This window comes from Anoplolepis gracilipes, chromosome 10 (genome assembly GCF_047496725.1).
Source record: "Anoplolepis gracilipes chromosome 10, ASM4749672v1, whole genome shotgun sequence".
NCBI lineage: Eukaryota > Metazoa > Arthropoda > Insecta > Hymenoptera > Formicidae > Anoplolepis > Anoplolepis gracilipes.
Genome location: NC_132979.1, coordinates 5727653 through 5743995, shown reverse-complemented (window position 1 = coordinate 5743995; position 16343 = coordinate 5727653). Strand labels below are relative to the sequence as shown.

At 34.4% G+C, this 16343-nt stretch overlaps 1 protein-coding gene across 24 annotated transcripts in view; it reads left to right on the top strand.

Moving 5' to 3' along the window:
* The first annotated feature begins 748 nt into the window (after positions 1 to 748).
* Positions 749 to 16343, top strand: part of Bent (projectin protein bent) — a 97376-nt gene continuing 81781 nt past the window's right edge. For 8 of the 24 annotated variants that reach the window (XM_072900489.1, XM_072900487.1, XM_072900486.1 and 5 more), the window contains exons 1-5: positions 749 to 1264; positions 11171 to 11684; positions 12289 to 12313; positions 15308 to 15470; positions 16106 to 16247. In XM_072900489.1, the coding sequence (XP_072756590.1) occupies positions 11372 to 11684; positions 12289 to 12313; positions 15308 to 15470; positions 16106 to 16247 (643 nt within the window). In that variant the 5' untranslated portion in view covers positions 749 to 1264; positions 11171 to 11371. Of the gene's footprint in view, positions 1265 to 11170; positions 11685 to 12083; positions 12106 to 12288; positions 12314 to 15307; positions 15471 to 16105; positions 16248 to 16343 lie in introns of all 24 variants that reach the window. The other 16 variants (XM_072900495.1, XM_072900494.1, XM_072900493.1 and 13 more) reach the window with 4 other exon arrangements.

Here is a 16343-nt window from a genome sequence, read left to right as displayed (position 1 = left end):
TATACATCAATTAATATTTTTAGAAGAAATTTTCTCATCTATCAGAAAAATTTATAGATGTACGAAAAATGTTTAAGAGATATGAACTTTAATACAAAATTGACATATCTGTATGCAAAAAAAACAAAATTCTTTTCTTAATGTCAAAGCAAGTTGGCACTTGAATATCACTGTCCGATCTCTACGAATCACAATTGACAGTGCGCCAATTATCATGATATTGTCACCACAGTAGCAGCTATTCATCAGAAAGGCTATTATCTTCATGAGAAAGACGCGTCTGATTAGAGCTTTATCACTTATCGGTTATGGGGATGATTATACATGCGTTGATAATTATAGTTTATATATGTATACATAAATGTGTAAGGTTATTAAATAGGTAATAGTATGTCGCAAATGAGCTGTCAAGCTATTAAAAGAATTCTTTTGATTATTTTTAATAAGAAGCACGTGTTAGTGAAAATCTTAATAATAGAGACCGCGGGATCAAAAGATCTGCTTGTGTGACAGCCAAATCGTATTCATTGTCAAAAGCGAAGAAAAATAAAATCTCTTAATTAGAAGCATATGAGATGATTGATCGGAAAATTGTAATCGAAACTGTCGATTATCAGATTTCAGCATCAGATCATCAGACGGATGATGGTTATACAATATTAAATGTCGCGGCACCCGTAGCCGCGTAGGAGTGTGTGACTCGATAGGAATGTAAGACAGAGATTTCTCGGTTGAGAGCATGCTGGCAGTGGTGGTAGCGGTGGTCACGAGAGGTGGTGGGTGAGACTCTCGAACCTCGAGGTAGCTTCGAGACACCTCGCGCGTTTAGTTGGCGCGCGGGGCCTTGGCGATTGGGACGGCCGAATAGAGACACTTCGTGCACGAGAAAGAGAGTAGGGGACAAGGGAGATAATATACAAGAGAGAGAGAGAGAGAGTGACGAGCGACCGCACGACGAGTGACGACGACGACCCGAGACGAAGACGAAGACGATCGAAGACGATCTCTCTGAGAGAAAAAAAAAAAAAAAGAAAAAATCTTATAATTTTCCCAAGTTTAGTTCTCGCGCGAGCTTGCAGAATTCTCGAGTCGAGTGTGTGCGTCTCGTTTGTCTGCCTCGGGGGGGTTGAAAGTGATCCAGGAATAAGCGACCACCCGCCGTCGCAGGTGTCGCCGAAGAAACGCTCCGTTACGGGAAGAAACTTCCCCTCTCTCGGAAGGAGAAGCGCTCATCCTCCCTTTGGGATATCCGGACCCGCTTCAAGTAAGTCTCGATGATGATGCGGATGTGACGTTGCGTGGCTGCGAGGGAGCGTGCGCGAGTATTACTTCACGCGTATTCAGTGCTATCTCCTCTTGTCCGAGAGTGTTCAGCAACCCTTTTCGACCTTCTCCCCTTCCTTTCTTCTTTTTATTCTGATCGCTTGTTAATGATCGCGTGTGGATCAGTGTCGAAGTGTAAGCAACAAGTGACGGACTTTTAATCGGTTTCGCGCACGCTCACCCACGCGAGTGATGAGCCATATTTAATTGAAGGGACAAGTGAATTAAGGAGGTATGTCACGTCTCTCATGACACAGTTAATCCCGGTTATCCTCGTAGATCATTTAATTATTCTCTTATAGATAATTATTATTCGTTTCATGATAATAATTGTTGTAATGTCATTTTACGATTTATAATCAAAGTCGTAGGTATAAAGATTCGGATTCTAGTGTAATATTAATTAGAAAACTTTTTTCTTAAAACTTAATATTATTAATCTAGAAATGTACGGTTGTTCAGTTAAATTTGAGTATATTCTGAAATCGATTTCACATTTGTGTAAAACGCGATAAAAATATTTTACTCCGTGTATTTACATATTTCTTTTAATATTCGTTAAAAATAAATTTTGCGTTAAAAAAAAATTTTGTATTAATTTTTGCGCGAATAAAAAAAAACAAGTAATAGCGATCGATGATTGTTGCGACGGAGAGTGTTAATAAGCGTTTAGTAGACACTATAAAGATTTTGACAATTCATTAATTATATGACAATTTATAAAATAGAAAGATCAATATTCATGAATTTCTATACATTAATATTCACGAATTTATATACATATTTTATTATGAGGTTTTTTACATAGAATTTACAATTTATTTTATTTATTTTGTTTTATTTTATTCTATTATATCTTTTTTCTATCTTATTTGGTTTTTTTTATAGCTTTATTTATATTAGAAGATAGATAGATAGATAGATAGATAGAGAGAGAGAGAGAGAGAGAGAGAGAGAGAGAGAGAGAGAGAGAGAGAGAGAGAGAGAGAGAGAGAGAGAGAGAGAGAGAGAGAGAGAGAGAGAGAGAGAGAGAGAGAGAGAGAGAAAGATTATAAGCAAAGAATGTAAATTGCGAAAACAAGACATCTTTCATTACGATGACATTTTTTAGAACATCTAATAATTCTTCCAGATAAATTATAATCGCATTCAATTAATCAGAATAATAATTTTTACTAATTATATTCGAATTTCTTTTGGATGCTTTTCTAGCATTCCGTAAATTTCTCCATCGCATTCCCCGTTATGTCTCATATAAGTTTCCTAAGATTATTTGATTAAACAAAAACTGTAAGAGTTTAATTATCGAGATTCAAACTTTTCTCTTAACAAATTCTCAGTCTAGACGGATTTCTCGCTTTCGACAATTTCACATGACTAATCGCCACGAGTTCCGTCGTGGCGGCGCGGCCGACTATTCGTAGACTACTATCTAGGTATCTAGGCTCGGAGTCCACTTATTTTTAGGAGGCCGTAACGTGAGGAGGAGCGGTTCGTCGTTCCGACGACCATCTTTTCGCCCGTCGTTGTTCCATCCATCGTTCCGTCCATCCTCACGTCATCGTCCGACACTTTGTTCGACGCATCATTTGCCGCTTCATCTTCGCGTTGACAATCTTTCGCAGCTCGTATTTAGAAGTCAATTTTGAGAGAGACTCTAATGACGCTTCTATTTACCTATATCTTTCTTCGTCATACACGTCATTATAATTATGATGGTCATTTCAATATTGATATTTTATTTTTAAACATTTCGGAAATTTTAAAACTCTCTAGGAGAGAAAGAGCTAGGAATATTGCATTAATTATAAATTATTTTAAAATTCTGTAAAAATGGAACGCTAGCTTCATATAAAATTAATTATTATTGTTTTCGGCATAGAAAAGTGCTATAATTCTTCCCACCAACTTTGCTTCGAATCGCTTAGAATCCAAGAATGTGCTAGAGCGATTTAAAAATATCTTGCATACCGCGAGATTTAATGAATCTCTGGGGAAGAGAGCTGGCCGAATGAGAGCACGGGAAAAAGACGAATCAATATGCGCGTGAAGAAATTTAGAAAAGTCGACTAGTAGAGCGATATCAAATCAGTCGTAAAAGCAGATGTATTTTTGGAAGTTCCGCTGTGCGAGAACCACATGATTTTAACGTTAAATATATCTGCATACAATTATTAATATACCTATTATGTCAAATTAGACGATTAAACTTTAGGTTCAAATTTAAGACATGAGCGTATATAATTTTGTATTATGAAGAAAAAAATCTCATATTTATTTATTATTATTAAAGTATATAAAAACAATATCAAAATATATATAATCTTGAGAAAAATTTAATTAAGCCATCCTGTAAAACTCTGGGCAAGATTAATTTTAATTTGTTGGTAATTAAAAGTGCTAATGATTTATTAATACTTGAATTCTCCCAAAAATATATAATTATTCAATAATCAAATAACTGGTTTTATTAAATGCAAAAATATTCATCTATAAATTTTAACTGATTGATTACTCGATGTGATTGTATATCGATGTATTTCTAAACGTATTGTCGACCAAAAGGCATTTCACCTGTTGATTGTCAAACTCATTGTCAGTCACGATCAATATATGAAGTGGCTGTATTAATGTTGGCATTGTGCTCGGTATTGTTCAATGATTCAAGCCGACGAATTTGTCAACTCTGTTTGTGCGTAATTAATCAATGTTAATGTAATTCATGATAAAAATAATTGTTAAGTCACGCGTATAACGTATTATTAATTTTTACATTTTATAATAAATAATGACACTATAACAATCGAGAAATATATTTCTATGTGATACATATCTTCTTTCTTATTTATATTGAATGTTGTTTAATATTTTGCAATTGAATTTTATAATTATTTTTCCAATTACTCGTTACATCAATAATTCTTTTCAGTTATATTCCATTTTATTTATTTGATTGCTGTTTAAGAGTAATGGAATCGACAACTGATAGTAAAAAAATGATTTATAAAGCAATTTGTGTTCATGATTTTCTTTCATTTCGACAATGCAGAGCATATTAGATGACTATTTTTTCGTTTAATATTACATACTTATTACAATTTCTTTTCGCTACAGTTAAAATACTGTGAAACTTTTCTTGTTTGTTTTTGCGAAACGCGAAATTTTTTAATTTTGAAACACGAAAATCTTTTAATTTTCATTCTCGAAATAAAATTTCATTCTATTGAGAAAGGAAAAGTGAGTGGAATTTATGATAAAAAATGAATAAAATGATTTAAACATTCTTGTGCCAGAGTGTTTACGTACTCAAGCATATTGATAAAAAGTAAAAGCGAGTAGGAGGGGTAAGACGTCTTTTCTGATTAACATTGAAAGCGGGCGACATGTCAACATTGAATGTCAGTCGTCGGTGACTGAGCGCCGAGACAAGAGCGTAAGTAAATTCTTGCGAAGATTTATGACGAAATATCAAAAGAGAAATCAGATTTACAACAAGGCGTGTATCATTACAATAATTTAATTGAAATTCTTGAATGTTAGAGTATTCTTTTCGCTCGTTGATATTGTCGCGTTCTTTTGAGGTAATTTCTTTATTGAATAAATTTTGTGAGTATATTTTTCACGAGAGAAAATACAATACTATGTATTTTTCAAAGCAATGTAAATTAATAGCTTAAGCGGAGTATTTTGTGCGTATATACTCGTCTAATGTCCGAGCATCATTCGACGTTGACGCGTGTTTATTTTCCTTCCTGTCAAGTCAAAGAAAGAGAATGTTTATTATTTAAATTTATCAGATTATAGTTTTACGTAGGTGGATACGAATGCTGCTTTTAGTGATGGAAATTGGATTCTTTTCGTACGATTAATTGATATATTTTTCTCTCTTTCTCTCTATTTCTTTTTGCTCTCTATATTTTCAGATATTTACTAAATTATTAATATCAATTTGTTTTTCTTTTATTGTTTATTAAACAATCTTGCTATTTATTTCATTGAATAAATTATAGATTGTTATTTTTACATTACATTATCTCATTTTACATATAATTTTTATATCCGGCGTTCCGCAACGTTCTGCCAAAAAGTCGAGTACGTGTGTCTGTTTACAGGATTTCTCGCGTTTTATCGCGAAAAGATCGAGACGTCGATCGGTGATTTCAGTGCCGCTGCCGGCTCGTTTGAGTCAGTCGGCGAAAATAGATCGCGATGCGACGCAAGTAACGCGGTCAGTAGTATAGACAGGAAAGAGTGCGCCCGCAAAAATGCATCGTTCGACTAATAATTATAACTCTCGCGAATGGTTTAGTTCCGGAAGTAACTCGAAGAAGTGAATCGCTCTTTACGTGACACATCTTCTACAAATGATGTTAAAATCCGCGAGAAGATCGATTTTGAAATTCGGATTTTTAATTATGCTAAAGAATTGGCAAATACTAGTTAAACCTGATCTTTCTTATTCGGAAAAAATCAAATTTATGATGTATTAATTAAAGTAAAGATTTAAGGAGAGATCACGACAATAATATTTAAAGTATCTTACTTTAATTGTTATAAAAGATGCTATTATTATCATATTTCTGTTTAATTGTAAAAATACAGTTCATTTTTTCTCTATTTTTTCCTTTCTGAAGAAAAATACGTCATTCAAAATATGAATCACTGTCATGCGACAAAATACGTTATATAGATTGCTCAATTTTGCAATTACTCATTTCACGTGATTGCTGAGGGTTAGTAGGTGTGTTATAATAATCGCATTAGTCACGATTATAAATGATACAGTTGGTTTGATTAAAATAGATGCAACGCAGTATATCGAAGATTATTTATCTATGCTTAATAATTTTCGCTTTAAACATTCGTTTCTACGAATGTGTATTTTGACAAAGATTTTAACGTCACGTTAAATTTTATAATATCTAAACGATTATTTCGTGCGCTGTATTTTAAAGTAGGGACATAAACACGAGATGCTTGATAAATTCATGAAGAAGAAAGGAAATTATTTTGAAACACGTGGTTCAGAGCTTTGCCAGAAGTAATTACGCCTTCTTCAAGTCTACTGGTTCATTGTCAGACGTCATCCTTTATTCATAACATGAGATTATACTGCAATATTTTATTCTTACATTTAATTTAAATATGTTTTCATCTATAGTTTTTTATATTATTTTTTCTTTTTTTTTATTAATTAATTTTACTAATAAAATAGATAGCGTAATGTTGCTTGTATCTTTTCTTTTCAAATCCGAGTATTTTAATCATTATCACACATATTTTTTTAAAAATAAGATAAATTATGTATCTATCTTTATTTTAAGTATAATATATATATATATATATATATATATATATATATAATATATATAGATTTTCTATTTGTTAGATCATCTATTATATACTTAATGGCAATGTGCTACTTATTTATTAGGTCATCAAATATGCATTGTATCACAAATAGCCGACAGAATTATGCCAAAATGAAGCAACGCTTTCTATATAGCCAGCAAAAATATTAGGTCAGTTGGAGATACCAATAATGTTTCTCATACAAGACACCTATATCGCAAGAATTTAAATAGTATTTCTGAATCAATATTTTGAATTAAGGTTCCAGAAATTATTTTGTCTGGCGCTTCTTGTTTGAAAATGCATGCGATGTATATTTTTAACACGATATTTTCGAAGTTTTGTTTCGATGTTTTTTTGGCCATTTCTTTTTTTTTGGCTTTAAACAATATTTTCTACAATAATAAAAGAAAATACTCGAAAGGACTTTTCTTTCTATAATATACATAAATCCCAAGACTTTTCTTTTAGTCTTATAGAACAGGTAACAATTATTATGTTGCATAAATTATTTTATATTTTATTTTACAAAAAGCAGCAACATTATTATAATAACAAATCAAGAGAAATAAATAGGTTTGATTTGAAGAATTAAGAAGACAATGCATTATCTTAAATTAAAAAGATTGGTAAAATTTAGATAAGGGCAATATGCTAATTAATTGCTTTTAATTAAATCAAAGCATCTCGTTAGAAATCCTTGGGATTTATAATAATATAAATATAATTTTCTTGTTCAACGTTTTTACCTTGGTTTTTTCTTTCTTTTCGAAAGATCGATCGGTCGGATGACAACCGCGGCGCGAAAATCAGACAGGCGAAAGAGACGGAATGCGAGCGTGCTATTACGATGTGCAGTAATCTCGGGAATGCATACGAGGCCGTTTGCCAAGTCTTACCGTGACGTTGTAACACCCGGTCCTCGTTGCTTTTGTACGCCGTTTCGTCAATCCGTCAGACTCCTTCTCGCGTACATCTGTTCGCTCTCGTCTAAAATGATCAACCACTGACTGTAGAATTGCGCATGGCGACGATATATAGTATCTTGATACGAATAATACAGTCGCAATAATATGTCATATGTGTGTGTGTGTGTGTGTTTATTATTACTAATTATTCCTTCTTTTATTACAAATTTTGCTAGATTAAAGATTAAGCAAACTTAATATATATCTCCAGAGTTCTCCTCGAGAGGAACTTTTTGAAAGGGTGACAAAGATAGACTTAAATTTTTAAACGCTTGAAACATTAACTTTTTTTTTTTTTTTGAAAATTTGCGGTCTCTTTTTATGTATAATGACTTGTTTATTTGGCACTCTTCGGCACGAGCAAACACAGCCAGGCGTATCATATTTCCATCGCCTGGCTGGAGCTGACATAATCAGATGATTTGTTTCACAATTTTGCGGCTTGAATGGTGGCAGTTGACCAATTACGCGGATCTCACGTTACCGGAAGGATATCGTGTCATGTTCCGTCGTTTACCCTTGTAGTTGGCAGTCTTTTCTCAGCACGCGCGCACGAGAAATTCATAGCTTCCAAAACGATTGTTATTTATCGCCGACAGTTACAAAGTTTCTCGATCACACATCCAAAAGGAATACTATCTTATTTGATATTTATGATAATTATTGAAAATTATACAAATGGCAATTGCCTAAGATTAATTAAGCTTGTAGTATTATTCCTGAAAATTCATGTACAAATTTCTGAAATCATTACCATTTTTCTCATCTATATGTATCGATAAGCAAAGTGAATTAGAAAGTTAATCTTTTTTATGTAGATAATATTATCTATATATCATATTAATATCTTTTATATTGTAATTCTTTAAATTTTGTTTTTATTAATACCTTTTTGAAAGCAATGAAAGATTTATTCATAGATCTATTTTTATATATCAATAATAATTCTACAGGTACGAATAATTAAAAATTGATAGATTTCGCCGAGTTTAAATTGCTATTCTTGGTTTATTTACTTCTTAATTAATTTCAAATATACAATGTTATAAGTCGAAGTCAACACAGAATTTCAGATTGACTCCTGGAATGGAATTATTATTTTTGTACATGACGTACAATGAAACGTTGTTAAGAATTATTACGTACTTAATCAAAAGGCGCGAGAAAACAGGTGCAAGTGTCATCGTACGTCAAGTTACGTACGTCACGATACGTGACGCGAAAATCATTTTCACGCTGTGCCTAGCTGGCGATCGTCTAGGAATCGACACTTCTGGCACTTGGAGGTGTCGCGCGACGAAGGTGTCTCGGGTCTCAAAGGAACGATTGTCCGGACTTGAGCGAAGGAATACATATTACATCCGACGGGTTGTATCGGCGACCCAAATGTACACGGCTTCCACGGTTAGATGCCAAACATAATAACCGATTACCAAGATAACTGGCCCAACCTATTTTCGAGCCAAGAGTCGCATTAATAATAGTCAGCCTTACGTCATCCAGCGCGGCTCGCTCCCTCGGCCTTGGGACGTCGCGGGAAAATACTCCCGCTCGCGCGAATTCCGCGAGAAAACTCGCCGTTCTCGTTGCTCGCTCAATTTACAGTTAAACGCGGTGGTTCTTCCATCGCTGAAGATTCGGGCGGCCCGACGAAAATAGGCCTGACACTCGTAAATTATGAGAGTCCTTTCGACGCACGCTTGAGGGAAGGCAGGCGCTCACGCGCGTCGAGTATTTCACGCACACGGTATTATTATTAGATCAATGCACAAATAATTTGTCTCTTTAGAAAATTTACATCTCTTTATGGACCTTTCTCGACCCTTCTAATTTTATAATACAAAAAAGACAGAGAGAACGAGAAAGAGAGTGATTATTATTATTATTGATAGAACAAATTTATGTATCTAGTTATAATTAAGAATTTCGGTCATTGATACATCTGTATGTTTTTACAGAAGCAGTAAATTAATAATATATCGAACTTTATTTTTCCAATTTCCATCGATTATTGATCTTAGATGTGTATTTCAAGATATATGATTATGAAATGATATCATTGCACATGTACCGGCTACTCCGGCGTAGTTCTCGGTAAATTTCTGTTTCCGCCACTTCCAGAGCGATGTCTGAAAATACAAACGTGTTCGGGAAAATATATCGTTGTAGAAGCGTTCTCTCTATTCGCTCTATAAACCTTACTAGAACGGCTAGCACGCACAAGCGTTATTTACAATCGTATTATTTTGGAAGGATTCGCGTTTTCGGCAGCAGCTGAAAATCGTAAGCGCGAGATTCACATCTTACGGCCAAGAGCGATTTTGTTCTGTATTTTCTTGAATTACGTAAACGGGTATTTTGAATTTATTGTGCACGCGAATGATTTATCATTTCCCAACGTTTTTTCATCGTCGACGGCCGTTTCGTTTCGCTGTTTTCTCATGTATTTCCCTCGAGATAAACTATTGCAGCTAAGTTGATCTGAACATACGAGACGGACGTTTTATATATAATATTAAACAGAATGCGTGGCTCGTATTTTGAGAGCTCTTTTTTTTAATGTTCTTCGAGATTTTATATACGTACGGCTGGATTTTCTTCACAGTTAACAACAGATTTAAAAGTCGTTTTAGTCTCGGGTAACGTGTAGTCGAATTTGACTTCAAGATGTTTTTATTGCAATATTGAACATAGAATATATGATTCGTTCTTGGTCAATTTTTTTTTTTAACGTTTTCGAAATTTTACGGCAGACTTTTTTTACAGTTTGCGTAATAACTGAGATTTAAAAATTATTCTGATCTCTGTGTAGGTCTCGTACGAATCTCATTCGCCCAGAATGAATACTAATACAAATAGAAACTTTATTATGTGATGATACGATCGTAAGACATCGCTAAAGGAGACTAACAATAAGTATAGGCGTTAGCGCAAAAATAGCCGTGGTTGAGGTAACTACAGGTGACAGCGGCTCATGCTGCCAAGGTTTACTGAACCACGATAACGGGAGGTTCGAGGTACTATTGATGTTGTCACACCAAACTGTAAATATAAGCAAACTAGTTATCTCGATTTCGAGACAATAATTATTTAGAAAATTCAAATTTTTTGATACACAAAATATCAATAAAATAAAGATAAATAATTAGGGATTATATTTTGTTCTTTAATAAAAATTAAATTTTAATTATATTTTAATTTTGTGCATATAATTCAAGTTATAATTATGAATTATTAGTTATAATTAAATTATAATTATAATTATATATGTAGGAATTCACAAAGAAATATTATAAAAGAGAAATTAATGAAATTTTCATTAAGAGAATATTAATTTATTCAAAAAATAGTATATCATTTTTCCATTCTTTTACTAATTTATTTAAAAGTTACTTCTATAAAAAATGACTCTAATAATTATTCAAAAGCAATATTAATTTTTTAAAAGCGTATTAATTTTTTATATTTACATTTAATCTAATTATATTTTTTTACTCTTAAACAATTCAGTCTCTCTTTTTTTTCAGTACGCTGAGAAGTCTTGTGGCTGACGAGCGGTAGACGTCGAGCTCAGAAAAAGACCGCGAAAACAGGTTGAATGGTGCCGCAGGCCGGTGCCATTTGAACCGACGAGCCAGGCGAAGGTATACAGATTCCTCCCTCGATCGCGCAAACGGAACACCGGGTGTCCCGGTGTGTAGGGACAGGTGCGAAGGCGTGCCTCCACGATGGGGGTCGCCGACGACTTCGCGCCCAGCTTCACGCAGAAGCCGCAGCTGCGGCAGGAGGACGACGGCAACCGGCTGATATTCGAGTGTCAGCTGGTGAGCTCGCCTAAACCCGACATCGCCTGGTTCCGCGGCGAGACCGAGCTCAGCCAGGATGACAGGACCAACTTTAAGATGCAGAGCGTCGGCACCAACAAGTTCCTGGTCGTGCTCGAGCTCGACGACGTCATCGAGACCGACGCCGGTCTCTACAAGGTCAAGGCGAAGAATAAGATGGGCGAGGTCGCCGCCTCTATCAATCTTAACTTTAGTCGTAAGTTTTTATATATATACTCATTATTTCTCGTCTCTCTAGCGGTATTTCTGCGAATAATATAGCGACATTCATAATAAAAATAATTATCTTGTCTAATCTTTACGCGATATGTTTTACTTGTGACCGGTTTTTATTTACTTCTGATTCGAGAAAAAGGATTCATTAAGTTATATATAATTAAAGTTAGTGAAAGGTAATTAAACTAATTAATTATAGTGTTTAAAACAAGAGCGTTCATTTTTATAAATAAAAATAATGTCAAAGTTAAGTGTGAAAAATTGTGACAGACTTAAATATCGACTCTTGATATATTTACACACACATAGTTTTTTTATTTGACATTTTTTTAATTTTGGTTATTTCTTGATTAATATTTCGTCGTTATATCTTTTCTAGCAATGGATGAGCCTAGGGAGAAGTAAGTCAGTGAAATTTACATCGAGAGAATGACTCGTTTGTTGCTTCTCTAGGCTCTATTTAATTAATTCGTTTTACGCTTTTTTACGTTTTACGCTTTAATATGTTTTTATTATTTCGTTATGTTTCTGCTTTATTTCTTTTTTCCGCTTTTCTTTTTTGTTGTCTTTATTTATGATTTTAGCTGCCGACCAATCTATTGGTAGGAGGTGAGTGTGTCGCTTACGCGTTATGTTTTGTGGAGTGTGATTATCAATTAATAATTAAATTGTTAATATAACTCGATAACACTATATTTTCGTATTCCTCAATTTAAAAAAAAGAAAAGAAATACCAAATGTGGGGTAGAAATATCAAGAAAAATGAATGATGTCATAATATGTTCCGTGTATTTAAATTTTTCAATTCAACTTTTTCTTCCTCCAACATTCAATTTAAATCACCCTATTAAATTTTAACATTAAATTACGTTTCGATTCTTTTGCGAAAGAAATGTCAGTCAACTCAAATTTATTGTTGAAGAAACTCGGAAAATCTGACATGAAATTCAGAAAATGTACGATGTAAAAGGCTTACGCTGAAAGAGCGTTTTGACTTCCGTTTTATTTATACTGATTGCTGCTATTTCTTTATCGATAACGTTTAAGTGCACGTTAAATCGGCCCGACTGAGAATAATCGTCGCGATATATGTCTGCTATTTTCGATCGCGTTCAAAAGCAATCCGATAGAATAGAAATCGCCACGAGTTTAAGTCGGACGACGTGATCGGCCGTTTCTTACCGATTCACCCACGCAGGTGGAACCGCGAACTCGAAACGCCGATGGAAATAGAATTAAGGTCTTCTAGTTTTGGATACTGTTCGTGCCTCGCGCGCGCGCGATTCGACCGCAAAGTGGCCGGATTATTTCAGACGCTGTCTTCTGCGAGTAAGAAGCCACTAAATCTTGCGTGAACTACGATCTGTCTGTATCATAGCTATGATCGAGATCGGAAAAGACGGAAGATTGATTGTATTACAGCTGACGTCTGACGAAATCTGAAGAAGGAGAGAGTGGAAGATTGCAGAGAGAAGGTTTTGTACCCCAAAATCTTATACAACATGTTGAGTAATGATCTTGAAAAGTGTTTATTTTATTTTTCAATCAAATTCGTAAACTAAAGCGTAGATTTGACATTTTTATTTCTAAAAAATATGTATAATGAATTTTTCTTCTCATTATTTACTTACGAAAAACTATATATATTATTTTTAACGAAGAGAACATTTTTCTTCAGTAATGGCGCGATCGTAAAGTGACTCGCTCAAGAAATTATTTCTGTCCCATTCGTGATAGTTTAATTATAATAACAACGATTTATATATACTATTGCGGGGCGGCTGTCAAATTGATCACGAGATCTTTGTGCAATTCTCGCGAACGGAAAACATTTATCAATCCTCAAATCTCTTTCACGTATCTCTTGCAGTTATTCCCACATCTCGGTGCGACTTTATGTGATTTTCGAAGATAATTCGAAACTGGGTCGAGACTGTCTTGTCACTCTCTCTTTCTCTCTTTCTCTTTCTCTTTCTTGAGTCGCAACCGGTAGACGATACGATGAGAAGCTGTATTTTCGGATCGCATCGACAGACGTAATTCCCGTGAATTTCTAAAAGTAACGCGAGGCTTTCCGTTCCTACGCGTCTCGCAAAACGCATCGCAATTTACATTCCAGGATGCAAAAATTTTGGAACTGCGAAAGATAATTCGGAAACGTCATTCACGTATAATCCATGAAAATTTGGCAAAAATCCATGTCATCCAAGTCTTGTTAGTTTGCAAATTCGTTGAAATAAATATTTGATCGCAAATAAAAGCTTGCAGATTGTCAGGAAATTTAGCGATATCTATACCGGTGGACGTCGACGGTGAAAGTCGAGAGGAAACAGCCACAGCCTACTTCCTTTCTAAACTTAGCCGCAACATGCTAATGCACTTATGGTCCACTCGTGTTAAGCACATGCTTTTCGTCCTGGGGCTTCCAATTTGCGTGAATAAACACCGGCGATCTTATAGCTTGGATCGCACGCTATAAAGAGAAAATTTAGAGATGGCAAACAACGATCGTCAAAGTAGTCATAATTATTTTATCTTTAATTATATACTGTATCGCAAATAAAATCTTGCCTTGCTACGGGAGAGCTTCTAATTGAAAATCGAGTAAATAACTGGAAAATATTAATACAAACACTCGGTTCATTCATAATAATATGGAATTTAGTCATCAATCTTTGCTTTTTTTTTTTTTTTTAAGAAAAGTAAAACGGCGTTAAAAATATGAATATAAAAATTTGATGGAGAAATTATTTTGAACTTATGCCAAGTTCCAGAATTTAAGAACGTCTGAAAAGTCTCAGTCAGATATTTAAGACGTTGACTTATCAACAAAAGCATTGCCAAGAGAGAGAGAGAAAGAAAGCAATATCGATTATGATGGCAATGTACCCAACTCGGATTTTAAAGTGGTTGTTAACTGTCGGATGGCCATCAGAACGAGCTGTTGAACGAGCCTCCTGCCATCAGAAAACGTCGACTAAACAAAACAAAAGTTATTCCTGGCAGCAAATCGCGAAAGTCGCGATAAATGTTTTAGAACCTCAACGGCCACACAAAGCGGCTCTTTTCTTATTCGCTTTGCCAAGTGTCGTTATCTTTCCTACCTTCTCACGTATCTAACTTTTCTAGAAAAAAAAAAAACTTTAATTATTCTGTCAGATAAAGCGTGTAATGTTGTAATTTCTAACCGTTTTGTACACTATTTTTTTATGATCTGAGGCATGCGATTTTCTGTAACGACGTATGTGATTTTATGCCATTCAGTTCACTAAAGGCTACTCTACGTCAGTTGCATCGCAGCATCGCAACTGTCAAAAACGCCATGCTATTCAATCAGTGTCAAGCTAGCTTGACACTGATTGAATCACATTACTTGCGACGCTGCGATGCGACTAATGTAGAATGACCTTAACGCGTTGCCGGTCGCACCGGAAGTGCGATTAAAATTGTCGGTGATGCAGAACGTGCAACACGTGACACAGCATCTATATTTTCGCACCGTGGTCCGCGATGCAATCGCGAGGCGACGATTAACGCGTTAGCGAGCGATAAATTGGCGCGAGATTTATTTCCGGATTCACGACGTTTATCTCGCACTTGCAGACAAATTGACGGTATCGCGCCGACTTTCGCGAAGAAACCCGCGATCAGGCAGGAGGATGACGGCAAACGTCTGTTCTTCGAGTGTCGCATCACAGCCGATCCCACGCCGAAAATTACATGGTTTCATAGCGGGAACATGGTCAAGGATTCGTCAAGGCACAAGGTTTGTTCTCTTGTTATCGATTATATTTACTCTCTAATTCTACAGCACTATAAAACTCATGAAAAATTGAATAATACAATTATTGCGAAAAAATGATGAACAAAACTGGGTCGATTTCTGCTTAAATAGTATATTATATTTATATTTTTATTGACAGAAATTTAAAAGTATTAGCAAATGTCCATTTCAATATATATTGTTTTGTTACAAAAATAAAATTAAAATAGTAGACTTTTATATTTTTTTTTTTAATTTTATATTGATTTTACAATAGATTTAATATTTCTGAAATGTTTAATTTTGAGAAGTGATAGTTTTTAGTAAAAAAATAATAAACTATACATTATACTTTTTAGGCAGAAATCGGTTTTTTATTCATTCTTTTTCTAATCATTTCCTTTTTTCGTATAGCAATATCTTTATATATCTTTTCATTATATATGTGTTTAAGATATCACTTTTCTCTAAAGAGCTTCTTGATCTTTTTTTTTAAATATATTTTTCATATTATATATTATATAATAATATATTTTATATATTTTTAATTTCTCAATTTTCTTACGAAAAAAGTTAGGATTCGAAGCAGCCGATACTTAATTATTTTATGTAAATTTGTTTTATCTGAACCATTTCAGCTGACCGTCGATAAAGATGGCCACTCGTACTTTGCCACCCTGGAAATAAAAAACGTGACCGTCGAGGATGCTGGCAAATATAAGGTCACAGCGAAGAACGAGCTTGGCGAATCTAACGCTACGATTTCCCTAAATTTCGACAGTAAGTATCTGCTATTCTTGCTATAAATAACCATAAAACCTATGTGAATATTTCGACCGATGATCCGTTTTACATTTTGTATCCACCTGCTTAATT